The following is a 24,493-nucleotide window of genomic DNA, read 5'->3' as shown; positions in this document are numbered from 1 at the left end:
GAGGAAGGGGTAGAGTCTCAGAATGGTGGCCAGCATAGCTTTGTGGAGAATAGGAAGTGGCTCAGAAATATCTCCTTCCCTTTAAACTGATTTTGTTTTGTGGCCTTATTTAAAATAGTAGACCATATGGAGGAAAAGAGGGCTTAGCTAGAATAAAACATTAGAAACTGCACAACCCTTGCCTGTCTTTTATTTTACATTATTTGCCTCACATTTGAACACTGTTGCAGATGATAAGTGCTTTGGAGACGAGGGTGAAAGATGATAAATAAAACAATTACACTTTAAGCTGTGGACTGAATTAGTTAATCGCTGGGGTAACTCTGCCTCAATTAGAGGATGATTAGAAGCAGCCTCTATCCTCGGCTTTGGGATCTGGTGGGAAGTAACTTGGAATTGGGAAGCTAAGTCTCCAGCCATAATTGACAAGGGGTTGAACTTTCAACTTGACATCATTTTGGATGTGAGAGTGTGTGTCAGGAGGCTTTGCCCATGTGATTTCAGAGGCAAAATTCATGCTTAGGTTATTTAGAGATGTATAGTATGTGCACAATTAGTAATTTATGGCCTTTAGCAGCAGCAAAAAAAAAGGTAGATGCAAACCAAACTGCAAATTTCTGTTGCGTTTCATGCCATTTCTGAGTGGTTTTACCATGTGGACATTTGGCCCATGTGCTGGGAGCCTCTTTCCTCCTTTAACCATTACTTTGGCTTTTAGTAGCCATCTTTCAGACAACATTAAATGTGTCTTTGTCACGACCGATGCAGTGCTGCTCACACTCAAGTGTGCAACAGAATCACCTGGAGGGCTTGTTAAAACTCAGATGGCTGTCAGAGTTTCTGATTCAGCAGGTCTGGAGTGGAGCTTGAGAATTTGCATTTCTAATAAGCCCCCAGGTGCTGCTTCTGCTGAGCAAGAGACCCTAATTCGACAGCCACTGGTTCAGCAGCAATATAAATTCAGTTTCAGTCTGGGCAGATTGGGGTATTATTTTGAAGGGGGTAGCAGTTGATGTGCTTCCTTCTGGCTCTCAGTTTTCCTCCTCTGGGGTTTGGGCAGGAGGGAGATGGAACCTGCCTTAATTCTGGGAACCTGGCTCCTCCGTGCCATCTTTTTCCCTGGGGCTGGGATGGGGCCCAGTCTCTCCAGGTGATGGCCATTGAGTGCTGATGGAGCAGCCCCAGTCCTAAACACACCTGGAAGCAGAATGCACTTGCAGATTCACAATCACCCAGATGGCACCATTTGCTCCTGACCCTCATCTTGGCTGCATCCCGAGACTGCTGCAGTCCCCAGGCGGGGGTGGAGTGAGGATGTGATGCTGAGCCTTCCAATGGCCAGACTGTTGACCCCGTGACTGGGTACAGAGCTGCAGTCAGGCGACCTGGGTTCTATTTCTGGGAGGGCTTCAAACACCTTGGATGACCTCGGGCCAGCCTCCTAATTCCTGGTTCCCCATTTTGATGACTGGTGTTGGTGAAACATACCTCCTTCCTCCATAAAATAGGAGAACATCAAAAGGCTGGGTCTGCTGAGTACCTCCAGGGGAATTTATGAGCTGATGTGGGGAAATCTGAGTGCCTAAGGAGAAAGCTGCTTTGTAAACACAATATATTATTAATAAAACGTTAAAAAAAATAACATCACACCCTCAGCTAATAATAGCTGCCTTGGGCTATCGCAGCAGCTCTGACAGACTCCAGTGGTGTCGAAGGAAGATTGACTATTTATTGCCTTTGAATTTGCAAAACTATTTAAAAGAACATGGAAATGAACTTTTAAGATATTTTTGAACCTATTCATGATATATTTGTGAATAAAATATGATTATGGTTCAGTAAAATTCAACTTTAACAAACCAAACTGCAAATTTCTGTTGATTTTCATGACATTTCAGAGTGGCTTTACCATGTGGATATTTGGCCTATGTGCTGGGAGCCTCTTTCCCCCTCATTGGTGAAATGGTGATGCCCTCTCAAGTTCCAAGGGCTGGGGACTTACAAATCCATTAGTGATCAATTAGTAGATAATTAGATGTGTATTGAGCACCTGTTACCTGGGGTATCCGTGATAGACACCAAGAGGTAAAGAATATAGATCTTGCCTGTCAGGAATTTGTAGTGGAATTCTGACTAAGGGTATATAAGCCAGTAACTGCACAGAGGCCACTGCATCCTCTACCCTCGTCTCCTTGAATAATGCTCACAAAATCCAAATCCTCTTGGAGTGCATTGCTGAGGCGTACCTGCAGTGGTCTGGTGGAAGGTAGATGCCTTTGCTGCAGCATTTCTTGCAGGCTGTGCCTGTCAGGGAGGAGCTCAGACATCTGCTCCATTTTCCTCAGGCAGGGGGTGGGGCAGAGTTGACCCTGTAGAAGGTCGGGTCCACAAACAGTGGCTGCCCTGCTGGTTTCTCAGGAAGGGAGGTTGGTTAGTAAACAGATGTACTGCAGGGCCTCTTGAGTGCCATTAGACTCCATTCCAGCCTCTCTAGCTCAGGTGATGCCCACCACCCTGCATTTTTTTCCTCAGTGGAAACCCTTTCAGGACAAGATCTCACCTGGGCCAAGGCCAGGGATGACCAGCCCAAGCTGTACATTAGAATTGTCGGGGGAGCTTTAAAAAAAAACATGCACAAATATCCAGGTTATCTCCCAGAGATTCTGATAACATTGAACTGGAGCAGGAAAAAAAATATATGTATATATATATATACCCATCCCCAGGTGAGTGCACCAGGGTTTATATGGCACCAGGGTTGAGTAGTTAGTTGGATTTAGTGCAAAGGGTGAATCAAAACCTCCATCTGTCACACAGGAGTTTTGTGAATGGGGTAAATAAATGTACTACAGAACCTGAAGTGAGCCCTCTCCCTGTCCTGTTTGCTCCTTTGAATGAACGGAAGCAAATCACTTGCAGGTAGAAATGGTTACTTCAGTGCTGGACAGAGCTGGCTGCTTGCCCTCTTCCATGTGGGCACAGCTGGAGCTCAGGGGCCAGCAGCTTTGAGAGCATTGCTCCCCCAGGCCCTGGGAGTGGTTGCTCTTGCTCCCAGGTCAGGTCACTGACAGGCCTTCCCAGTGAGGGCAGCTCACCTCTTTGCAGGACACCCCTCTCAGCTGTGGCCCCCACCATCCCCTGAGCCCCTGCCAGCATTGTCCACTCCTGTTGCTGATTCAGGCTGTACTTATTGCCTCAATTATCTTTTAATCCCTTGAGTGATTGTTTCCTTCCTCGGGACTCATAAGGATGCATAGCACCCAGGGCAGGTTATCCTTTGGCTCAGGTCTTTTCACAGATCCCCGGCCCATACCAAATTCCTCTCTCTCTCTCTGTTGTATTCAGGGCTTCATTTTTATGTTTAGCCCCAGGCTACAGTTACTCCTTCTTTATGTCTCTGCTTCGAAAGAATACAATTTACAACTGGAGTGTGGGTTAGGAAGCTTTGGTGGACTTATCTACTGGCTTTGATTTCTGACTGTAATATTGGGGGGATCATGTCTGACCACAGGTTATTTAGAATTATAAGTACTTGGCAGAGAATGAAGGTGCCACTTCCATGTTTTGGGGGCAATTTGGGCTATGCTGTTGGTCCAGAGGAAGGAAACGAAGGTGGGTAATAAAAAATGCATTTTATTTGATTTTGGATTACATGACTGTCCTATGTGGGGGCAAAGGTGGGGGCTGTCCTTGACCCCAAATGAGGCTTAGTCCAACATAATGTTTTAACTGTCTTGATAACCCTTCAGTACAGGTGGGCCAATAGCTGGGGGAAAGTTAGCTAAGAAGGCTGAGGAAGGAGGAAGATACCAAGCTGGGGCAGGAAGGCTGAGCACTAACTATAGTCACTCGTGTATTTTTCCTCTTTCCTCTCCCTTTTCATTGTCAGCATTTGGTATTTTGACCCTTGTCTTACTACCATCATTTCCCAATGTCTACGTTCATTTTCCATCTCATTTTGTCCTGCTATTTACTGTATCTGGGTTTCCAAGTTGTGCCCTATGTCCTGAGCCCCACAGACTTCTTTGCCAGCCCCCACCTGACCATATTGCTGTGTGTGACTCCTCTGGCTTCGCCCTTTGCCTCATTTCTAACTCATTCCTGCCCCTCCAATGCCTGCTATCTTGTCCCTTTTCCCCTTGCTTCTTTTTATTGAATTGCTCCATCTTGCCCTAAACAGTTAATCTTTTGTCAGTACCAAAAGTGTTTTCATCTCATCTTTGGGAAAATCTGAAGGTGTTTGTCAGTTCATATCAGAAAGAGACATCCAGAGTAGGTTTTTTCTTTTCCTTTGTTTCAGCAAACATGAAGAGGGTAAGTTTTATGCTTGGTGCCTGCAAGGTCTCTTTTCATCTTCAGCAGGAACTGGAGAACATGATTTCATACTAAAATATGCCTTTGACCACCTTGTCCAGTGAGTGAGAGCCATTACCTGCCCTCTAATATTGGTATTCCCCCTTCTCCTTAGCCTAGTGATGTAGTTCATTTGTGTGTGTGTATAATTTTCTTATTCTCATTTGATAGGTGAGGGAATGGAGGCTAAGTAAGATTCAGTACCTTAATCAAGATCCTGCATAAATTAAATGGTAGAGCTTGGGGGATGTCTCATAGTAGAGCTTCCACTTTTCACTGTTAAACTTTGTACCCTCTAGCTGGAGGGGTCATCTAATGTGCTTGCCCGGGCAGGGGAGATGGATTTCAAGGCCTCAAAGACCCTTCCACCCCAGTGTTCATGGGATGCTGGGAGCTTGTGTATGATGTTGAGCCTCTTTCCCATGGAGTTGACTCTGGTGATAAAACTGAACAATATTGTCCTAGAGATGACTCAGAATCAGTCTTGGGACTGTGGGTGGTCACTGTGGGAATGTGACAATTATGATTGGATCCCAGTGCTCTAGGTGGAGTCACTGTCATTGTATTAACTCCTCAGCAGGGTGGCATTCCCCCAGTTGTATGATTCTCAGTGTTTTATTTCTTTGCAGAGCCTGTGTCATCTTGGGGGTGATATTCCTCCTGTCATCCATATGCATCGTGGTCAAAGCAATCCACGACCTCTCGACGAGGCTGCTGCCAGAAGTGGTAAGGTCCTTCTTTATATGGAACATTCTTTCCTAGCAGTGCCAACCTCTGTGCTGCCTCACCACCAGTTTACTGGGAGAGGGGAGTGAGTTGGGCACTGATGACTTGGCAGAGAGACTTACTGGGAGTGATGAAATGACCCCCAGATAGTTGGTCTGGTACTGGGTTCTTTGTCCCTCTCCTTAGGTCCTTTGACTGTTTTTGAAGCTAGATTTTATGTAGAGAGGCATTGTTATTTTTGTATAGCAGAGTGATCCTATTTGTGTTGTTTGCATGTGTGGTTCTGTGTCCATTCGCAGATTGTTGTAATAAGAAGTATATATATTTTTTTCCTGTGCATCTTTATTCAAAACATAAATCTATTCACATTAGATTTTCTGGCACCACTGACATTTGGATGCAGGAACTGGAGAACATGATTTCATACTAAAATATGCCTTTGACCACCTTGTCCAGTGAGTGAGAGCCATTACCTGCCCTCTAATATTGGTATTCCCCCTTCTCCTTATGAATGCCTGAGAAAAGAAATACTTTAACACCCTCCTGTCAGGCCATCTTCATAGCAGACAGCCACTTTAGTTACCAGGAAATGAGGATGCTACCATTATAATCATTCTTTTTTAACAGAATCTGCACAATGATTTAGATGTAAAACATGGGCTCCTTTCTTAGGATAGGATTTGACTTGAGCCTGGCTACCTGCTCAGATGATTGAGCACCTTATCATAGCAGGCCAAAATGATTAGATTTTTAACTTCACTTTTAGAAAAATATATGTTAGTCTTTTTTGGGGTGGTGATGGTGATGTAGTTCATTTGTGTGTGTGTATAATTTTGTGGGGAAGAAGAAAATGATGTGGTATGTTCTTTTGGGTTTAGGAGAGGTATTAAAGCAACTTCTTTAAATTGCCTCCCTCGCCCTCCCCCCCACCTTTTACACTGTGAGTAGAGCCATTTCTTTAATAATCCATCAGTATCTTAATTTATTTATCACTATGTTTAGTCAGGAGCTTACTCTCTAATACTTAGTGACAGGGAGGAAAGGCAGCTGCCAGGCTAGAAATGTACTTATCTGTGGTTTTCAGTCTTTTTCAGAAGTAGCACTAGCTCCAAAATATCACCACTCCCTATGCTCTTGTGATCTTCATCTCCTCCTAATTATTGCACTGTCTTTATCAGTGTGATATCCCTGATAACCCTACTAATCTGGGGCATTGGACTTTTGCATTCCTTTCCTCCACCAAACTTGCCTGTCTCGGGTGAGTCATGAAGGTATTAAGTGTGAGTAGACAATGAATATCAGGGAACATCTCCTTATTTTGAAAGAGATGGAAAATGTGCCTCAACCCTAAGAAATGTTTACTGTCGGGAATGTTCAGCACTATGATAGCTGCTGCATTCATTTACTTCGACATTAAAAATGAATTTGCAGCAAAGCTAAATTTATGTGGAATGGGTAACTGTGCCCACAGGCAGCTGCAAAAGCCCCCTTTGATTTTCTCTTGGTAGCTAAAGCACTTTTACTGGGAGTGGTCTAGTAGACACTTATGGTTTAAGAGAGAGACTTAAATTCCACATCCAAGTGTAAAGGTCTAATGCTCTGCCCAAGGCAAGGTTTGGAGAGGTTGAACCCACACCCACTGCATCTTTAAAAGTTCTGATGCAGGGTTTAAAAATCACAGCCCTTTGAGGTCTTCTTGTCCTAAATTTGAAGAAAAGCCATGGGACTTTTTGTTTGGTTTTGTTTTTCAAGCCTTCAAGGATATGAAAGGCTAACCTAGGAGTCTCATGCTGGGTGAGTTCAGGTCTCAGAGGGTAGTCCTTCTAATTTGCCCTGTGGCATGGGGGCCAGGAAAATGCTACCAGGTCCTAGCCACAGTGTTTCAATCCCAGGGTGTCCAGTCTCCTGACTCTGCTGCATGGTCTATGGAAGCCAGCAGGCTACTGCCTGGCCCCCATCAGTGGCTGATAATTCAGAATGTGCCTTGGTCCACAATGCAGCCTCCAAATTAGGAGCCACATGCCCATATGCCTGCAGAAGCCAGTCCTGAGCTGGCCAGACCTGAAGCACCAACAGAACATGCGGCTGGGTGGGTGGCCTCATCTGTGCTTGGCAGTGTTGACCTGTACCAAGGTGGGCCCAGTCTGTTAGATCTTCCCATTTTTAATGTGAAAGTGGAAGTCTATGTGTGATGTGAAATAAATTGGCAATGGATTCAATATTTTAAAAGGCCCTGGTTGGGGTGGGGAGTAGGTGACAGTGTCACACAGGCTAAATTGGTTGCATTTGGCTTATAGGCTGTGAATTTTGATATTTTTGGTCAAAACCAGGCAGTGAATTCAAGATCTCTGGTCAAAACTGGGGAGCCTGGTCTTCAGGACCTTGAGGTCTTCTTGAATTTAGCTCTAAGTTGCATCTGCATCCTTGCTCTCAACTGCTGAATTCCATTTGCATATGTGATATCTGTCAAGTTGTTACCAGGGGCTCCATCAGAAGTGGCATCTTTCCTCCCCCAACCTCATTTCCCTGGCTGTGTTCTTTTCATTTCATCTGCACAGTTGTGAAGGTGAGAGCAATCTCAAATTTTGCATAAGACAGAGCACAGTTAGGAATTTCCAAAAGGTGAACCTGGTCAGTGCTAAACCTTGCTGGTGGTGGTGACCATCCTTGGGGTTTTGCTGTGGAAAAGCCAGGCCAGCCCCAAAACCTGGGTGTCCTGGACTGTGAAACCAGGATGTGTTGTCAGGGGTTCATGAGCACATGGTAGTAGTTCCCTTCCTCACAACATACACCAGCTCTCCTTGGGTTCTTGATGAAACAGGAGCTACCTGTAAAGCTATATATGAGCCATGGCTCCAAAAGTAGAAGGAAGAGTGGCCAAAGTTGCATCTTGAGCAAGAATGGTGTTTTGTCTTTGTCTGTAAGTTGCTTTAAAAGAGTACCATTCTCCCAACAAACTGGACAATTTAGATGAAATGGAAAAATTCCTGGAGACACATAAACAAGCTACACTGACTCAGGAAGAAATAGAAGATCTCAACAAACCAGTCAGGCAGTCATCAAAAATCTTCCTACAAAGAAAAGCCCAGGGCCACATGGCTTCACAGGGGAATTTTATCAAAAATTCCAAAAAGAACAACACCAATCCTGCTCAAACTTTCTCAAAAAATTGAGGAAAAAGGAATTCTATCTAACTCATTTCATGAAGCTAATATCATGTTAATACCAAAACCGGGTAACAATGCTATAAAAAACTAAAACTAAAAACTGATCTCCCTAATGAACATAGATGCAAAAATTCTCAATAAAATACTGACAAATTGAATCCAACAGCACATTAAAAGAATAATACACCATGACCAAGTGGAGTTTATATCAGGAATGCAAGGATGTTTCAACACGAGGAAATCAATTAATGTAATACAGAACATTAACAAATCAAAAGGGAAAAATCACATGATCATCTTGATTGATGTTGAAAAAGCATTCAACAAAATTCAGCATCCTTTTCTGATAAAAACACTCCAAAAGATAGGCATGAAAGGTAACTACCTCAATATAATAAAGGGAATATATGAAAAACCAATAGCCAGCATCATACTCAATGGAGAGAGACTGAAAGTCTTCCCCGTAAGATCAGGTACAAGACAAGCATGGCCACTGTCACTACTATTATTCAACATTGTGCTAGAAGTTCTAGCTAGAGCAATCAGACAGGACAAAAAAATAAAAGGCCTCCAAATTGGAAAGGAAGAATAAAACTCTAATTATTTGCAGAAGATATGATACTACACTTGGAAGATCCTGAGAAACCTACAGCAAAGTTACTTGAGCTAATAACAAATTCAGCAAGGTGGAGGAATATTAAATGAATGTGCAAAAATAAGTAACATTTTTATATGCAAGTAATGACCTAGCTAGGAGTCAGTTAAGGAAAAAATTCCATTCCAAATAGCAACTAAAAGAATCAAATACTTAGGAATGAACTTAATTAGGAATGTAAAGGACTTGTACATAGAACACTATATAACATTGCTAAAAGAAATCAAAGGAGATCTAAATAGGTGGAAAGACATTCCCTGCTCATGGATAGGGAGACTAAATATAGTTAAGATGTCGGTTCTCCCCAGATTGATCTACAGATTCAACACAGTACCAATCAAAGTTCCAACTACCTACTTTGAAGATTTGGAAAAGCTAACTACTAAATTCATCAGGAAGGGAAAGAGACCACAAATAGCTAAAAACATCCTGAAAAAGCAGAACGAAATGGAAGGATTAATACTCCCTGACTTTAAGATGTATTATAAAGCCACAGTGGTCAAAACAGCATGGTACTGGTACAAAGATGGAAGCACTGACCAATGGAATCAAGTCAAGAGTGCAGAACTAGACCACCAGATCTATGGTCAAGCGATTTTTGACAAGGCCCCCAAATCTTCTAAACTGGGACAAAATAGTCTTTTCAATTATTGACCATGGAAGAACTGGATATCAATAGCTGAGAGAATGAAAGAGGACCCCTATCTTACACCCTACACAACAATTAACTCAAAGTAGATCAAAACCTACTACCATTAAGCTTCTAAAGAAAATGTAGACAAACATCTTCAAGACCTAGTAATAGGAGGTGGCTTCCTAAACTTTACACCCAAAGCACAAGCACCAAAAGAAAAAACAGATAATTGGTAACTCCTCAAAATCAAATCTTCTGCACCTCAAAAGACTTTGCCAAAAAGGTGAAGAGACATCCAACTCAATGGGAGAAAATATTTGGAAATCACATATCAGACAAAGGTTTGATTTCCTGTATATAAAAAGAAATCATGCAACTCGAGAACAAACGAACAATCCAATTATAAAATGGGCTAAAGATATGACTAGGCATTTTTCTGAAGAGCAAATACAGATAGCTCAAAAGCATATGAAGAGATGCTCATTTTCACTGGCTATAAGGGAAGTGCAGATCAAGACTACAATGAGATACCACCTCATACCTATAAGAATGGCTACTATTAAACAAACAGGAAACTATAAATTTTGGAGAGGATGTGGAATAACTGGGACACTTATGCACTGCTGGTGGGAATGTATAATGGTACAGCCATTATGGAAGAGTGTTTGGCGGTTCCTTAGGAAACGAAATATCAATTTGCCCTAAGACCCAGCAATAGCACTACTTGCTATATACCTAGTAGAGCTGAAAGCAACAACACAGACATTTGCACACCGATGTTCATAGCAACCTTATTTATAATCACCGAAAGTTGGAAACAAATGCTCATCAACAGATGAGTGGATCAATAAAATGTGGTATATACATACGATGGAATATTCTGCTGCAGTAAGACAAAATGATGTCCTGAAGCACATGACAAGATGGATGAACCTTGAGGACATGATGTTGAGTGAAGTTAGCCAGACACAAAAGGGTAGATACTGTATGATTCCACTTTTATGACCAGCATAAAAGTATAATCAAAGGCTTATAATACAGAAGTTAGGGGACTTAGAGATACATAGAAGCTAGAGATGGGTGAACTGTTATCTAGTGAGGTTGAACTCCAGTGTAAGGAAATAGATAGGAGTGAAGGTGATTCTCTAGTGGGTCTATAAGTAATATTACCATATTGATGATAAGCAAGATTGAAAGGGGTTGTATAGACCTACGTGTCCCACTGACTCACACTAGAAATATGAATGAGTTCTCATAAGAATTACTTCAAAGATATGATTCTTATACAAAGAGTGTTTAAGTGTTAAGGATACAGGGGGAAAATTGCTATTGCATGCTGTGAGCTATGTTCAAGAAGAAACCATCAGCACTACCACAGCAACAGCAGATGTAAATAATGGGGGGACGAACAAGAGTTAAGAGGAGGTTTAGATTTCCTATTTGGTGAGGATGTGTTTATTGATTTTCTGTTTCTTGGAAACAATGAAATTATCTAAAATTGAGAATGTTGATGGATTGTGGACTTTGGGCCCTCTGTATGATGCTGGATGAATGCAGGTGGCTGAAGGATGCACTGAAGGAGATTAGATCGGTGAACGTTGTGTATACTTATGAAGGAAGGTTGTGCTGCTACAAAAAGGAACAATGTGAAACATGCAGCAATGTAAATGAGCATGTGGGATATTTGGTGAGATAAAATAAGCCAGAAAAGAAAGAACGAAAATGGTATGGTCACCTTTAGAAAATACTTATAAGAAAACAGGGGCCTAGACTATAGGCTTTTAGAGCAGACACATTAAGTCTGGAGTGGTGATTATTATTTCTGGATTTTGAGAGGCTGTTTTATATATGTAACCTAATATTTAAACATAAGAACGAAGCCAAACAGATTGGGGTTAAAGTAATTCAGAATATAGGGGTAAGGAAGACGGTGTCTGTATTTTAGAACCACACATACTCTTTGAGACCAATGGAAGAAAGGTTTATTTGATCTGGAACTGAAATTTTCTGTAGTGCATAATCTAATTCAACCTATCTGTATAGCTCATTTGAACAATTGAAACACAGGAAGCACAGAATAAGAAAGAGGTCCTTTAATTCTGTATAGATTATTGTAATGCCTGGAAACACCCTAGAGTATATTAAGCAGATAATCAAAAAGTATTGGCAAAGTCCCCTGAGGGAGGGGAGAAAGAATATGGAACTATTAAACCTTACCATCAGAGAATCACCTGATACTGTGTCAAACTTTAGGGACACCCAAATCAATAGGCCATGACCTCGATCATGAGGCTTACTCTTGTGAAGCTTATGTAGGTAGTGGAGAAGCTTAGACTACCTATAGGCATGCCTAAGAGATACATCTGGAGGACCTCTGTTGTTGCTTAGATGTGGCCTCAGTCTCTCTAAGCCCAACTGTATGCATGAAATCACTGCCCTCCCCACTACGTGGGAATGACATCCAGGGGTGCAAGTGTCTCTGGTGATGTGGGAGATGACTCCCAGGGATGAATCCTGACCTGCACTATGGGATCAACAATTACATCCTGACCAAAAGTGGGAAAAGAAGTGTATTAATGAAGTATCGATGGCAGAGAGTGTCCAAATAAAGTCCAGAGGCTACTCTGAAGGTTGCTCTTATGCAAGCTCTTATGAATGCTGAATCCTTAAATTGGTATCTCTTTTAGTCTCCAGTATTTTATAGCAGCTAGAAGTAAAAACCTAAAATTGTGAAATTGTAACCCATGTCAAAGTCTGAAATATGTACTACAACAAATTGTGGTACTGTGCTTTGAGATTTATAGCTTTTTTGTATATATGTTATTGTTCACGAAAAAAAAGAGGGAAAAAATTGATTGTGATGATGAAAAAGTATTTCAACCCTCTAGCCTCTTATAGTCTGGAGCAGCTAGAAGGAAAAATGAGAGGATCGTATGGTCACCCATGACAAACTCTGGGATCTGTCCTGTCACCACTTGTTGAAGAATACTTTGAAAACTATTGCTTTTTTATTTTTTTTACTTTGTATATATGTTATACTATACAGTAAAAAATGTAAAAAAATAAAGGAGTTCTAGATAACTCCAAGAACTTTGAAACTTATAGGGGGAAAAAAAAGAGTACCATTCTCTTCCTGTTGTGCCTCCCATTCCCACACCTCCCATTGGTAAGAAGGCCAGATGGTATTCTTGGCCCCTCCTTAGTTAGGACATCAGAGCTCTCAATGCTAAAGTGGCTTACCTATATTCAACAGCTGGCTCTCGTGGCCAGACAGAACCCCTGTCTTCTAGTGTGGGGTTATAGGCCACAGGGCTATAAGGTCCTGCAGTCCATTGCTTCTTGGATCTGCCTACCTGTCTTCTCATGCTCCCAGAGGGAGAGTGTCCAGGCTCATCCCACCCCTGGCCTTTCTGGCTACTCCTGCCACCCCTGTCCCTCACCACCCATATCCCCTGCATTCCGTGTACTGACCAAAGTGTGCTGTCCGTGCTTTGCCTCTTGGAAAGCTCATAAGCTGTTTAACCAAGAAGCAATGGAAAATGTGGTAGGACAGGTAGGACAGGAGGTGGACATGGGTGGATGGAATCACAAGTAAGGAAATGCTTTTGAGAAGCTACTTAGCATGGTGGAAAGGATGTGGGCTTTCTGGGGAAATGTGCCAGAGGTGTGACTCTCCTCTCTGGCTCTTCTTACCTGCATAACCGCAGGCATGTCCTACGGCCTCTCTGACCCTTGGTTTCCTTGGACGTAAATGGAGTCAACATTTACCCCATAGGTTTAGGGTAGAGATCAAGTGAGCACTTTATTTAAAATGATGAACATTAGAACCCCATAATACTGAGGTGGCTGTTGTTCTCGACATTCTGAATTTTGAGGTTTCCAAAGTACTAATCACGTTACCCCAATTGCTGGCTTGAGGCAATTTCAAACTCAGCTTCTTGGTGTCCCTGCCTGCCCCTGTCCCCCTGCCCCTGGTCTGGGCCCGAGACATCCTGGTCTGGCTGCTCTGATGCCCGCTGAGGAATCTTCTGGACTCTGGGTGTCCTGCCTTGGCTCCCTGGATGGGAAGAGGTTGCTTTCCCTTGGACTTCAGGCAGCCATAGCTAACTGTGGGCTTCTGCCTTGGAGAATACTGGACACCTGTCAGAAGCCCTGACCTCTAAGCCTAACTCACCACTTGTTGGCTGTGTGACTTCTGGCAAAGCCCTCTTGCACTCTGAGTAATAGTTTTTTCATTTGTAAAATGGTGTGGTATTACCCTCTGCACAGCAGATATTGTTAGAATTAAAGGAAGTAATGGACATGGGTATGCTTTATACACTGTTTGTGTGCTTTACAAAAGAAAGGAGCTGTGATGACACTGCTTTTGGTTCCAAGGCCCTAGAAGTCCCATCCTTTCCCTGAATCTTTCTCTCAGCATCTTTTTCAGTTAGACCAGCTCATTAGCATCTTCTGCCTTGACTAGACCATGACTTTACCTTGAGTTTTTGGCCAGTGTCTGGACCCATCGCTTCAGCAATCATGTAATGCTGAATACAGTTGTCATTTCCATAATGAATAAGTAATTCACAGCCACGTGTTGATACTAATGATAACTGCTACCATTTGAATGCCTGCACATTTCCAGACTCTAGGCACTGGATGTTCAAGATCAAATAGCAATAACTGCTCTCAGCACACTTTACTTCTCAGAGACCTTGGCTTTTGTTCCCAAGACATTCACAACTGGGGAGAGACCCATAATCAGATACATTCAGTACATGGTGATAGAAGTTCTGAGACAGGCAGTCCCAGAAGAACACAGCGGGGGTTCTGTTTTTGAGCATGCAGGTGGAGGTTGCATGTCAGGGCCATTCTGGAGAAGGAGCCCCTCAACCTGACATCTGGAAGAAGAGTGGGGGTAAGCAAGGCAAGTGGCTGAGGTGAAGAGGGGTAGAGGCAAGGCATGGGGTGGAGAAGGCTGCTCCAGGCAGAGTAAGCAGTGGGAGCCACAGATTCTGTGGAAATGGGCTCTTTCTCTCACATATTTTTGTTTCCTATTTATATAAGAATCTCTATGTACTGGAAGGAGGAAGCAATTAAAAAAAAGGGTGTGGGGGGGCAGTGGGCCAGTGGCTCAGCAGGCAGAGTTCTCTCTGCTGCCATGCCAGAGACCTGGGAATTGAAGAAAACAAAGAGGAGGAGGCCAAAGGGAAAAAGGAAGGGCCACTTTGTGTTTTTAATATTTTTACTGAGGAATCTTCACACACATACAGTCCATACATGGCATACAATCAGTGGCTATATCCTCATCATATAGTTGTGTATTCATCACCATAATCATTTTTAGAATATTTGCATTACTCCAGAAAAAGAAGTAAAAGGAAAAACGAAAAAAATCATACATCCTCTACTCCTTAACCCTCCTTCTCATTGCCAATTTGTGCTTTAAGTTAGAAAGGATTGCTTAGCAAAATTTTGTTTCATTTTTTTGGGGGAAGGGAGGGTGGAGGGTTGTCTTTCAGGCCTTCCCTTACCCATCTCCCCACTGAATTCCCACCCTAGCGACAAAAGGAAGCTCCTCTTGATGGCTCACTCTCTTGCAGAAGGCCAGTCATTAGCTTTGCTTCCTTTCTACTCCCTGCAGAATGTGAGGGTGATTTCTCACAGGCTGTTTGAGTGCATCTATCCAACATCAAGTGCTGAGTGTCTTCCACACCTGAAGGATGGGTTGAGTTCTGCAGACCCCACAGAGGTCAGTGTTATTCCCACAAGTGCCTCAGATGGGATTCCACTCTCATGAGCAAAAGAGAAATAAAACTCTTTGGGAGTTTTATTAACTCCTTTAAGCTTGTATTTTCGAGGCTAGGCAAGAAACTTTTTTGACCATCTTCCTACGTGTGGAGTGACTATGATTCTTTGGATTTATAGACTTTTGGTGTTTGCAGGATGTTGAGCATTCGACATTTAGCTTGGGTTGGTCGGAGCGATTTCTGCAGTCTTTAGCCCTTTTATTAGCTCTCTCTCAGTGTATCTTTACCTTGTAGGGAGGATGCAGGCAGCCTGGACTGCCTTCTTCCCATCCTTCCACTTTTAGTACAATGTCCTATTTGTTCTCTCCCACTCGTGGTCTCTCCCTTCCCCACAGCTAACCTCCTGAGCCCCGTCCTTGCCCACAGTCATGGAAACATCACTTCTACAAACATTGCTTCTCTCTCTACTATCGTCAGTCATTCTCTGCCTGCCATGTCCTACCCGGGCATTTAATTTCAAGGTCTCCCTACCCCTTTAGCCTCTACCTGTCTTGAAAGTGTGCTACTTGAAGACACTCATTTTTTCCTTTCCATTCCTTTTGCCACCTCAAATTCAGGCTCTGCCTCTTCTCAGGCACCTTTGGCAGTAGATTCCCCATGGCGTAGTTTTTAAGGTAGGAAATAGCTAAAAGAATAAAATGAGGGAGAATGGAGATGTGAACAGTAAAGGCTTGGAGCTGGGTGAGAGAGTGCACAGAGGTGCTCCCCACTTTGTCAGCCTCTAGGTCTCCTGAGGTTCGTGTCCATCCATGGGAGTGAGGTTCTAAAGGGTTCTCTCATTCTGAGTGAGCCCTGCGGCAGCGGTTGCTGGGGTTGGGGATTTGGGAGTGAAAGTGGAGACAGACCCCTAGCTCTGCCACTTCCTAACTGGGGGAATTAAGATAGATTATTCAGTCTTTCTCATGTGTAAAATTAGAAATGCTAACAGCCCCTTTTTGGTCTGTCAGGAAAATACGATGAAAGGATGTTGGTAACATGCTTAGTGTTTAACTGTTGAAGTAGTTGGCTGATAGTATTGTCAGGCTAGAGAAGAAGCGTCTCAGGAAGTTGGTGGATATCCTTGATGCCTTTAGTTCTGGAAGCTTAGCCCATGTGGAAATGTCCCCAGGATGTTCTTCTCAGCTTGGGTTGGGTAATGCTGTGGATTCCTTCTTATGCAGTAACCTATAATTCCTGAATGTACCATCAGTAATGGAGAGATTTGTCTCCCAGTATGACCTGCTGAAAAGTATAACTCTGATTTTAACTTGAGATGTATTGACTGACCCTTTTTCATAAATAATGATGTCTGGTCAAGGCTGGCCACATCCTCTGTCCTTACCATCTCCCTAACAAGCACAAGAAAGACAGAAATTCATGGTGTCAGACTATTGATGGTACCCCACTCTTGTTACTTCAGACAGAATAATTCCATTTTATCAACAAAATTGGCCTCTTCATTCATCCTAGTGCAAGGATCTACCAGCTTTTAACAGCAGAGGACTGAGTACTGGTGAACACAGATTATAACTGGCTTGAATAAGCATGTGTTCAAGGAGAATAGAGTCCTGAAATAGACCAACCCATGTATGGTCAACTGATTTTCAACAAAGTTGCAAAGGCAATTCAGTGACAGAAAGGAAAAATTCTTACCAAATGATGTTGGGTCAGCTGGATATCCATATAGAAAATAAAAATCCTTATGCCAAAAAAAAAATACTTATATAAAAACTAACTCGAAATGAAGTATAAGCCTTAATGTAAAACCTGAGACCACAAAACTCCCAGAAAAAAGCATAAGAAAAAAATCTTTGAAACCTTGGGACAGGCAAAATTTTCTTAAATGTGGCACTGAAAGAAAGCATGAGCCATTTAAAAAGCCCAATAATTTGGAGTTCAGCAAAAGAAATATTTTCTGTTCAAAAGATGCTATTAAGAAAATTATGAGATAGCACATACATCAGTCGAAGAATTGGTATTCAGAATATATAAAGAAGTAATACAACCTAAGACAAAGAAGACAAATGACCTGGTAAGAGAATGGTCAAAAGATTTATATAGACACTTCACAAGAGAAAATATGAATGGTCAGTAAGCACATGAAAAGATGCTCAACATTATTAGTCATTATGGAATTACAAATTGAAATCACCACTATGTCCCCATTCTAAAATTTAAAAACAAAAGTACTGACCATATCAAGAGTTTGCAAAGATATTGAGCATCTGGAACATTCATACATTGATAATAAGAGTAAAGTGGGAAAACTGCTTTGAAAATAGTTCAGAAGTTCCTTAAAAAGTTAAACGTATATTTACCATATGACCCAGTCTTTCTACTCCTAGATATTTACCTAAGACAATTGAAAATATATATACACAAAGATGTATTGCAATGTTTACTCTCAAGTAAAAAACTAGAAACAGCATAAATTCCATCAAAGGATAAATGGATAAACAAATTATGGTACATTATACAATGGAATACTAACTCTTGACCTGTGAAACAATATGGATGAATCTCAAATTAATTAAGCTGGGTAAAAGAAGCTAGGCCAGGAAGGTTATATACTGTTTGGTTTCATTTATATAAAATTTTAGATACAAGCAAATCTAATAGTGGTGAAAAGCAGATCAGTGTTTACCCAAGGATGGGAGTTGAAGGAGGGAGAGATTTTAAACGGGCATAAGGAAACTCTTGAGGGTGATGGAAATGTTATCTTTCATTTAGTGATGGTTTCACAGATATAGACATACATAAAAATGACCAAACTGTATTCTTCAAACATGTGCAGTTTAAGAGCATCCAAGGGCTGTACTTGGCCACAGATGACCTTACATTACTAAGCCAGATAAGAATCCTGCCCAGATCCAAACAGGATAAATATTCTAAGTTGCTAAGAAGTGAGGGTTTATTTTCTTGACTATAATCCATACATTCAATACCTGAGGTATTGACAGCATTACTAAAAGTCAAATTATAAATAGAGCAGTATTAAGGCAACGTGTTTGATAAGAAGGGGAAATGTGAATAGTAGGCTAAATATAACAGCTCTTACCAGAGGCAGATAGAAAGAGTTGCTTTTGCTGAAATGTGACAGCTATTGTGCAGTTTCCAGAAACACCAGGAAGTACCTGGTGGGGGCTCGGGCTCTTGAGAATATTAACCATTTTAAACCTCTGAAAGCATGGACAGTTTATCCCTTTGGTCTCTTGCATACAGTATGATTTGTTTCTCAGTTCAACTGTTACCTAGGAAATGACTGCATGAGAGTCCCTGATTGGTTCTCCTTTCTTCTCTGTGGCAGTCTTGGGTTTTAATAAGAACATGATATGTCTGTGAGCAGTCTGCTGTGGTCACCCTGTTTGGTCTGTAATGTGCCCTGTGTTTTCCACCTCAAAAAAAAAAAGTGCTTTTCAGCTTGTTGTTTCAGCCGTTCGCAGTGTCTCTGAAGTAGGTGGCGTTAGAGTCGCTGCCATTTTATAATAAGGAAATGAATTCTCAGGTAAAGAAGCAACATGAGCTCTTCCAGATGGCACAAATTCAGTGTGAGAGACACACGATGCATAAACAGGGGCTCTTGACAAGTGGTCAAAGGCTCTTTCTGTTCTGTGGTTGCATCTTGAAGTACACAGAATTTGAGATCCGAAAGTCAGCCTTCAAGAGAAGCTAATACACCTGGCTCATTGCCCAATGGAGGAAATACTGCCCAAGGGAGACTCAGTCTCACAGAAGGTTCTGAATAAATTCCAAGCCTAGGATTCTTCCACCCCCTAATGGGAGTGAGCTCCTCCCACCCCCACACACCCGCCTCATGGCCTTGACATTTCTGACCAGACCGAGACTATGAAAACCTAGCTTAGGTGGGTCAAAGTAACACAAATGCAGAAGAGAAAGGGAGGGAGGGAGACGTGTTTGTTCCTGCCCCCTCCCCGTCCCAGCCTACCCTAGGGTGTCTGTGTATTTAAGGGCACTAGTGTTTATCAAATACGGGTGTTGGTGGATCAAGTTTGAGTGCTTTGCTCTTCTCATATGTCTCTACTTGACCTTGGGAAAATTATTTGATCTCTTAGTACTTGCTTTTCCATCTGGAATGTGAGAACCAACAAGCACATCACTTCTTTGTCTTTTGTGAGGTTTCAAGAGTACTTTGTTATCTTTTGGAGAAAGAAAAAAATTGTAAAAGGTGTTTATTTAACAGTTTAAGGTACATGTATTTATTTTTTTCATTCCCTTCCCCAAGTATAATATGAACAACAAGATCCTTCTAACATTTCTCTATTTTTCTGTTTCCTATTTAACAAATGGAGAGAATCACACTGAATGCTTTTTTATTTCTCAGGCTTTGACTAAAGCATCCCTGTGTATTTGGTACGCACTGGATGTCCTAGTACAGCGAAGCAGCCGGGAGATAAGTTCTTCCAGTGAGGAAGGCCCCACAGTTCCTTGTACTATATCCTGCCCATATGCTTTGTTGCTGGTGATTTGAAATATTCTGCTATAACCAGAATAGAAGTATTTGATGACAAAAGGACACAGGGTTGTTAGGTAAACATTAGCTATTGCTCTGGGAAGCAGTTTTGGAGTACTGGGTAAACGTTCTTGATCCTTAAATCATCCTATTGAAGTGGGCACTCTGCTCATCCCAGCCCCTGGGGAAGTTGAGAAGCAGATGAGACCAAGGTGGGCTGAATACGGGATCTTTACCCTGAAGAACTTTTCAAGGAGAAGCAAAACATGAAAACCATGCTGGCAGTGGGTCCTTGTGAAGATCAGCTGTTTTAGGGGGGCTCCCCAGACTTTCTCCTTTGTTTGCTGAATGACTGGCTGTTTAAAGGAAAAAACAGCTGAGGGGATGCTCTTACAGTTAAGTGCTATGGCCTTGGATCCTTCTCCCCACTGCTGATGAGAAGATGATGTTGGGTGAAAGTCTCTGTTGCACTGGGCTGCCTGCTTCCATCTATTCTCACTAACTCCATGCCATCCCCTCTGGCATTTCCCCACCACATTTGGGCCCCATGATGTGTGTCCATCTTTTGTGCTCCCATGATACCCCACGTTGGTCCCTGTGGAAGTTCTCAGTACACCGCAGTGTCATTTTTTGCCCACTTGTCCCCTCGGAGCAGACTGCCAGCTCTTAAAGAACTTAGACTCGCTGTCCGTCCCGCTCCTGAAATAGGGTATGACATGTAGCAGAACTCAGTGAATGTTTGTTGAATGAATTAATGCATACCTGGGGCATTGTCTCTGTTGGATAAGCTAGGGCAGCATCTGAAGAGGTGTAACCAAAAGGAGCTTATCTTTCCAGGAACTCCAAATAGAGGCCGCAGAAATCTTTCTTCCCCTGTGGGAGACAGATAGAAAGCAAAGAAGATTTGTCCCCAGAACACGCCCCCCCCCCCCCCCCCCCCCCAATATTCTCTACCTTCACTTCTTTACTCTTCTGTGCTATGGTACTAATGCTGCATGTGAACAGGTACTATGCAGGTGAGGCAACTCTCATCATATGGCCTGGCCAGGTTATAAACATCCAGAAGTTTCCATGCTTCCCTCCAGCACAGTCCCATCCATCCTGACCCTCAAGGGCACACTTGTTGGGCCCCCTGCTTTTCCTCCTAGGCTGAGTGAAAGGGCCCCCTCTCTCAGGCTCTGGAGGAAAGGAAGGAAGGAAGAAATGAAGGACCTCCTGAAGGAGTGAAGGAGTGAGTCTTGTTTGGAATGGGTGCTCTCTGGGTATTGTGCCACAGTCTTCTCTCCTTCCTTCTGCTCAGGGTGACTAACTTTGACCGTAGGAACTGTCTGCTCGTCCATTTTCCTGGTTTGGGTCTTTTAGCTCCTTGTTTTGAATCTTATGCTTGAACTCCTTACCTCTGAATGAATTTCTTAGGCTCCACCTCTTGCCTTTTTAGATTTCCTCTGCTACCCTTGCTCCTAGCTTTTCTAGGGGAAGTTCTCACAAACTTGCCCAACCTCTAGCCCAGACAAACCACTTTTGCTAGACTGCTCTCTTGTAACTTTTTTTTTTATTGAGGGGGGAGGCCTTACTTTTTTAATGCATATTTTTTCCTGATTACAAAAATGCATGATTATTTTGGAACCTGATGCAGAAATCTCTTGATCTTTGCAACATCTTCCTCCTAACCTGTGAGGTTTCCAATTTGACAGGCCCCATGGGTCCTCCCTTCTTCCTGGGGTCACCATAAAGAAGGTGAGGTTGTGAGCTCTTGGAAGGCAGAAACTGTGCTGTACATCACTGCATTCCCAGAGCAATAGAGAATCACTGAATGAATGATGTCATGTGGCTCAAATAAGCACTTGAAATTACTGTCATCTTGCTTGGGCCCTGTGGTCTGGGAAGGTCTGTGAAGGGCTTAAGAAACAGTGTAGCCCACACCCACTCTGTGCTGGTTTGATACCCTAGAAAAGCCATGTTTTAATCCTAATCCCCATGTAAAGGCATCCTTTGCTTCTAATCCCTATTCAGTACTATATATTTGAAACTGTAATTAGATCATCTCCCTAGAGATGTGACTCAGTCAAGAGTGGTTGTTAAGCTGGATTAGGTGGAGACATGTCTCCACCCATGCTGGTGGGTCTTGATTAGTTTACTGGAATCCTATAAAAGAGGAAGCATTTTGTATGTGTTCGTCACGTGCCCTTCCAGTCAAGAGAGAAACCCTGAATGTGTTCGCCTTGTGTCTTCTCACTTGAGAACTTCATCAGCCTTCTTGAACCAAGGTATCTTTCCCTGGATGCCTTTGATTGGACATTTCTATAGACTTGTTTTAATTGGGACATTTTCTCAGCCTTAGAACTGTAAACCAGCAGTTTATTAAATTCCCCTTTTAAAATGCCATTCTGTTCCTGGTATATTACATTCCAGCAACCTAGAACACGCCCCTTACCTGTTTTCTCCTAGAGCACATCAAATAAAATGTGGTGGTTGGGGCAGTGCTCTGGAATTGGGCAGCCTAGGTTTGAATCTTGGTACCATCCCTGCAGAAGTCTACTTACTCTCTCAGCCTCAGAAAAACTCTTAAAGACTGCCTCTAAGCCTATATCATCTACTGCTATTCACGGTCCAGAATGGTAACAGAGATTTGAAAAACATGTTAGGAAGTAGAAAACAAAAAACTGATCTCCATATTTGTTCCTACTACCCATATTTGCATAGTAATTGCATACTGTTAAAATTCTGGCATTTTTTAGTCTTTTCTTGCTAATGTAAAAAAAAATTATATCAAAGATATATGAATTCAATCCTATGTATACATATGTATGTTTCTAATTTTCGTATTATACATGCTTATATCCTTAAAGATACTGTGTTGTTATATGAATGGATATTATACATACCAGGCTGCAACATTTTACTCAATGTGTTTTTAAGATCTAGAATAAGTTTTATGTCCGTTGCTGTATACAGCCCATCATATGTATCCAGGTACTTTAGCCATTCTTCATTGATGGGCATTTGAGTAGTGGGGTGGTTTGAAGCTATTGTGTATCCCAGAAAAAACAAAGTTCTTAAATGTAATCCATTCATGTGGGTGTGCACCCATTGTAAATAGGATATTTTGATAAGGTTACTTCAGTTAAGACATGATCTCCCACCTCAATCATGATGGGTCTTAATCCTGTTTCTGAAGGCAATTAAATTGAATGAATTCAGACATGATAGCGAGAAAGCCACAGGAAGCAAGAAGCTAAAATAGAACCCAGAAGAGAAGGAGGAGACCAGGAGATCCTGCTATGTGGCTTTCCATGTGACAGAGAAACCAAGGATCATCAGCAGCCAGCCCCAGAATGCCACAGTCTTTGGGCAGAAAGCATCACCTTGATGATGCCTTGATTTGGATATTTTCCCAGCTTCAAAACTATTAGCAAAAAACATTGTTAAACCATTTCATGGTTATTTGCTTGAGCAAGCTAGAAAACGAAAACAGGTAGTTTTCCAGTTTTTTACTATTACGAAGATGCTACAGTGTTGTTGTATTTATGGCCAGGTGAAATGTGCAGATGGTGTTTCCCTAGGGTAAATATCTAGGAATGGAATTTTTGGATATTAATGTATGCACATTTTTAGTTTTAATAGTAACTGCCTGTCAAATTGCCCTCCATTGTGGCTGCAACAATTTATAGTCTAAGAATGTCACCATACTTGATATTGTCATTGTCAAGCTTTCACAATTTTCCAGTCCAATGGGTAAAAAAATTTTAATTTGCTTTCCCCGATTACTGGTGAGGTTTATTATACTTTTGTATAGTCATTTGGGTTGGCTTTTTTATAAATTGTGCTGCTTTTTTCCTTTACCCATTTTTCTATAGCAGTTGCCTTTTTCTTATTGGGTTCTGAAGTTATTTATACATTCTAAGAGCCAGGCTTGTGATAGATAAGTTGTAAATAATTTTTCCCAATAGCTTGTTTTTCTTTAATGGTGTGTAACTTTTGCTATTTAGAAAATGATTTTTTTCTCCTTTCATTTTTGTGAAATTAAATTTATTAATCTTTTTCTTTTTGAGGTTGTGGTGCTTTGAGGGATTTGGGAAGTTCATACCCTGGTGCCATGAGCTATATTTTCTTTAATGCATGTAAAGAAATGAAACATGAAAATTAGGCCCCTAATGTGGAATTGATTTTGGTTTTTGATAGAGGTTGAGATTCAATTTTGTTGTTCTTGTTGTTTTTCCCAGATGAACATATGACTTTCCTAACACCAATTCAAAAGTTACCGCCCATGTTTCATATACAAATTCCCATAGATGCATGACAGTCTCTGGACTTGTGGTTCCTTTCCATGGATCTGTTGGTACATTCTGTTACAGTTCATGATTTTTTTTTTTGCATAGGTAGGCACCGGGAATCGAACCCAGGTTTCCAGCATAGCAGACGAGAACTCTGCCAGTGAGCCACTGTTGCCCGCCCTCGTGATTTTTAATTACTGTGATTACCATAAGTTTAATGTTCCATAAGCTAATTCATCCATTTTCTTAGATTTTCAAAATTTTCTTGGCTAACGTTGCAATTATAGTATTCCATACGAATTTCAAAATCAATTCACCAAGTTTCATGAAAAATCCTGCTGGGGTTTTAAGTGGGATGACATTAAGTATATTGATGAACCTTTCAGAGCATTGGCCTTTTTCACCTATTGAGTCCTCCCTTCCATGTCAACCTTCACCATTT

At 41.9% G+C, this 24,493-nt stretch overlaps 1 protein-coding gene across 1 annotated transcript in view; it reads left to right on the top strand.

The window, feature by feature from the left end:
- TMEM163 (transmembrane protein 163) overlaps positions 1 to 24,493 on the top strand; it is a 314,773-nt gene that overhangs the window by 245,374 nt on the left and 44,906 nt on the right. The window contains exon 5 of the mRNA XM_077153621.1: positions 4,983 to 5,079. Within this exon, the coding sequence (XP_077009736.1) occupies positions 4,983 to 5,079 (97 nt within the window). The remainder of the gene's footprint in view (positions 1 to 4,982; positions 5,080 to 24,493) is intronic.

Source organism: Tamandua tetradactyla, chromosome 3 (assembly GCF_023851605.1).
Source record: "Tamandua tetradactyla isolate mTamTet1 chromosome 3, mTamTet1.pri, whole genome shotgun sequence".
Lineage (NCBI taxonomy): Eukaryota > Metazoa > Chordata > Mammalia > Pilosa > Myrmecophagidae > Tamandua > Tamandua tetradactyla.
The sequence above is the reverse complement of the archived record's forward strand: the minus strand, read 5'-3'. Positions and strand labels throughout refer to the sequence as shown.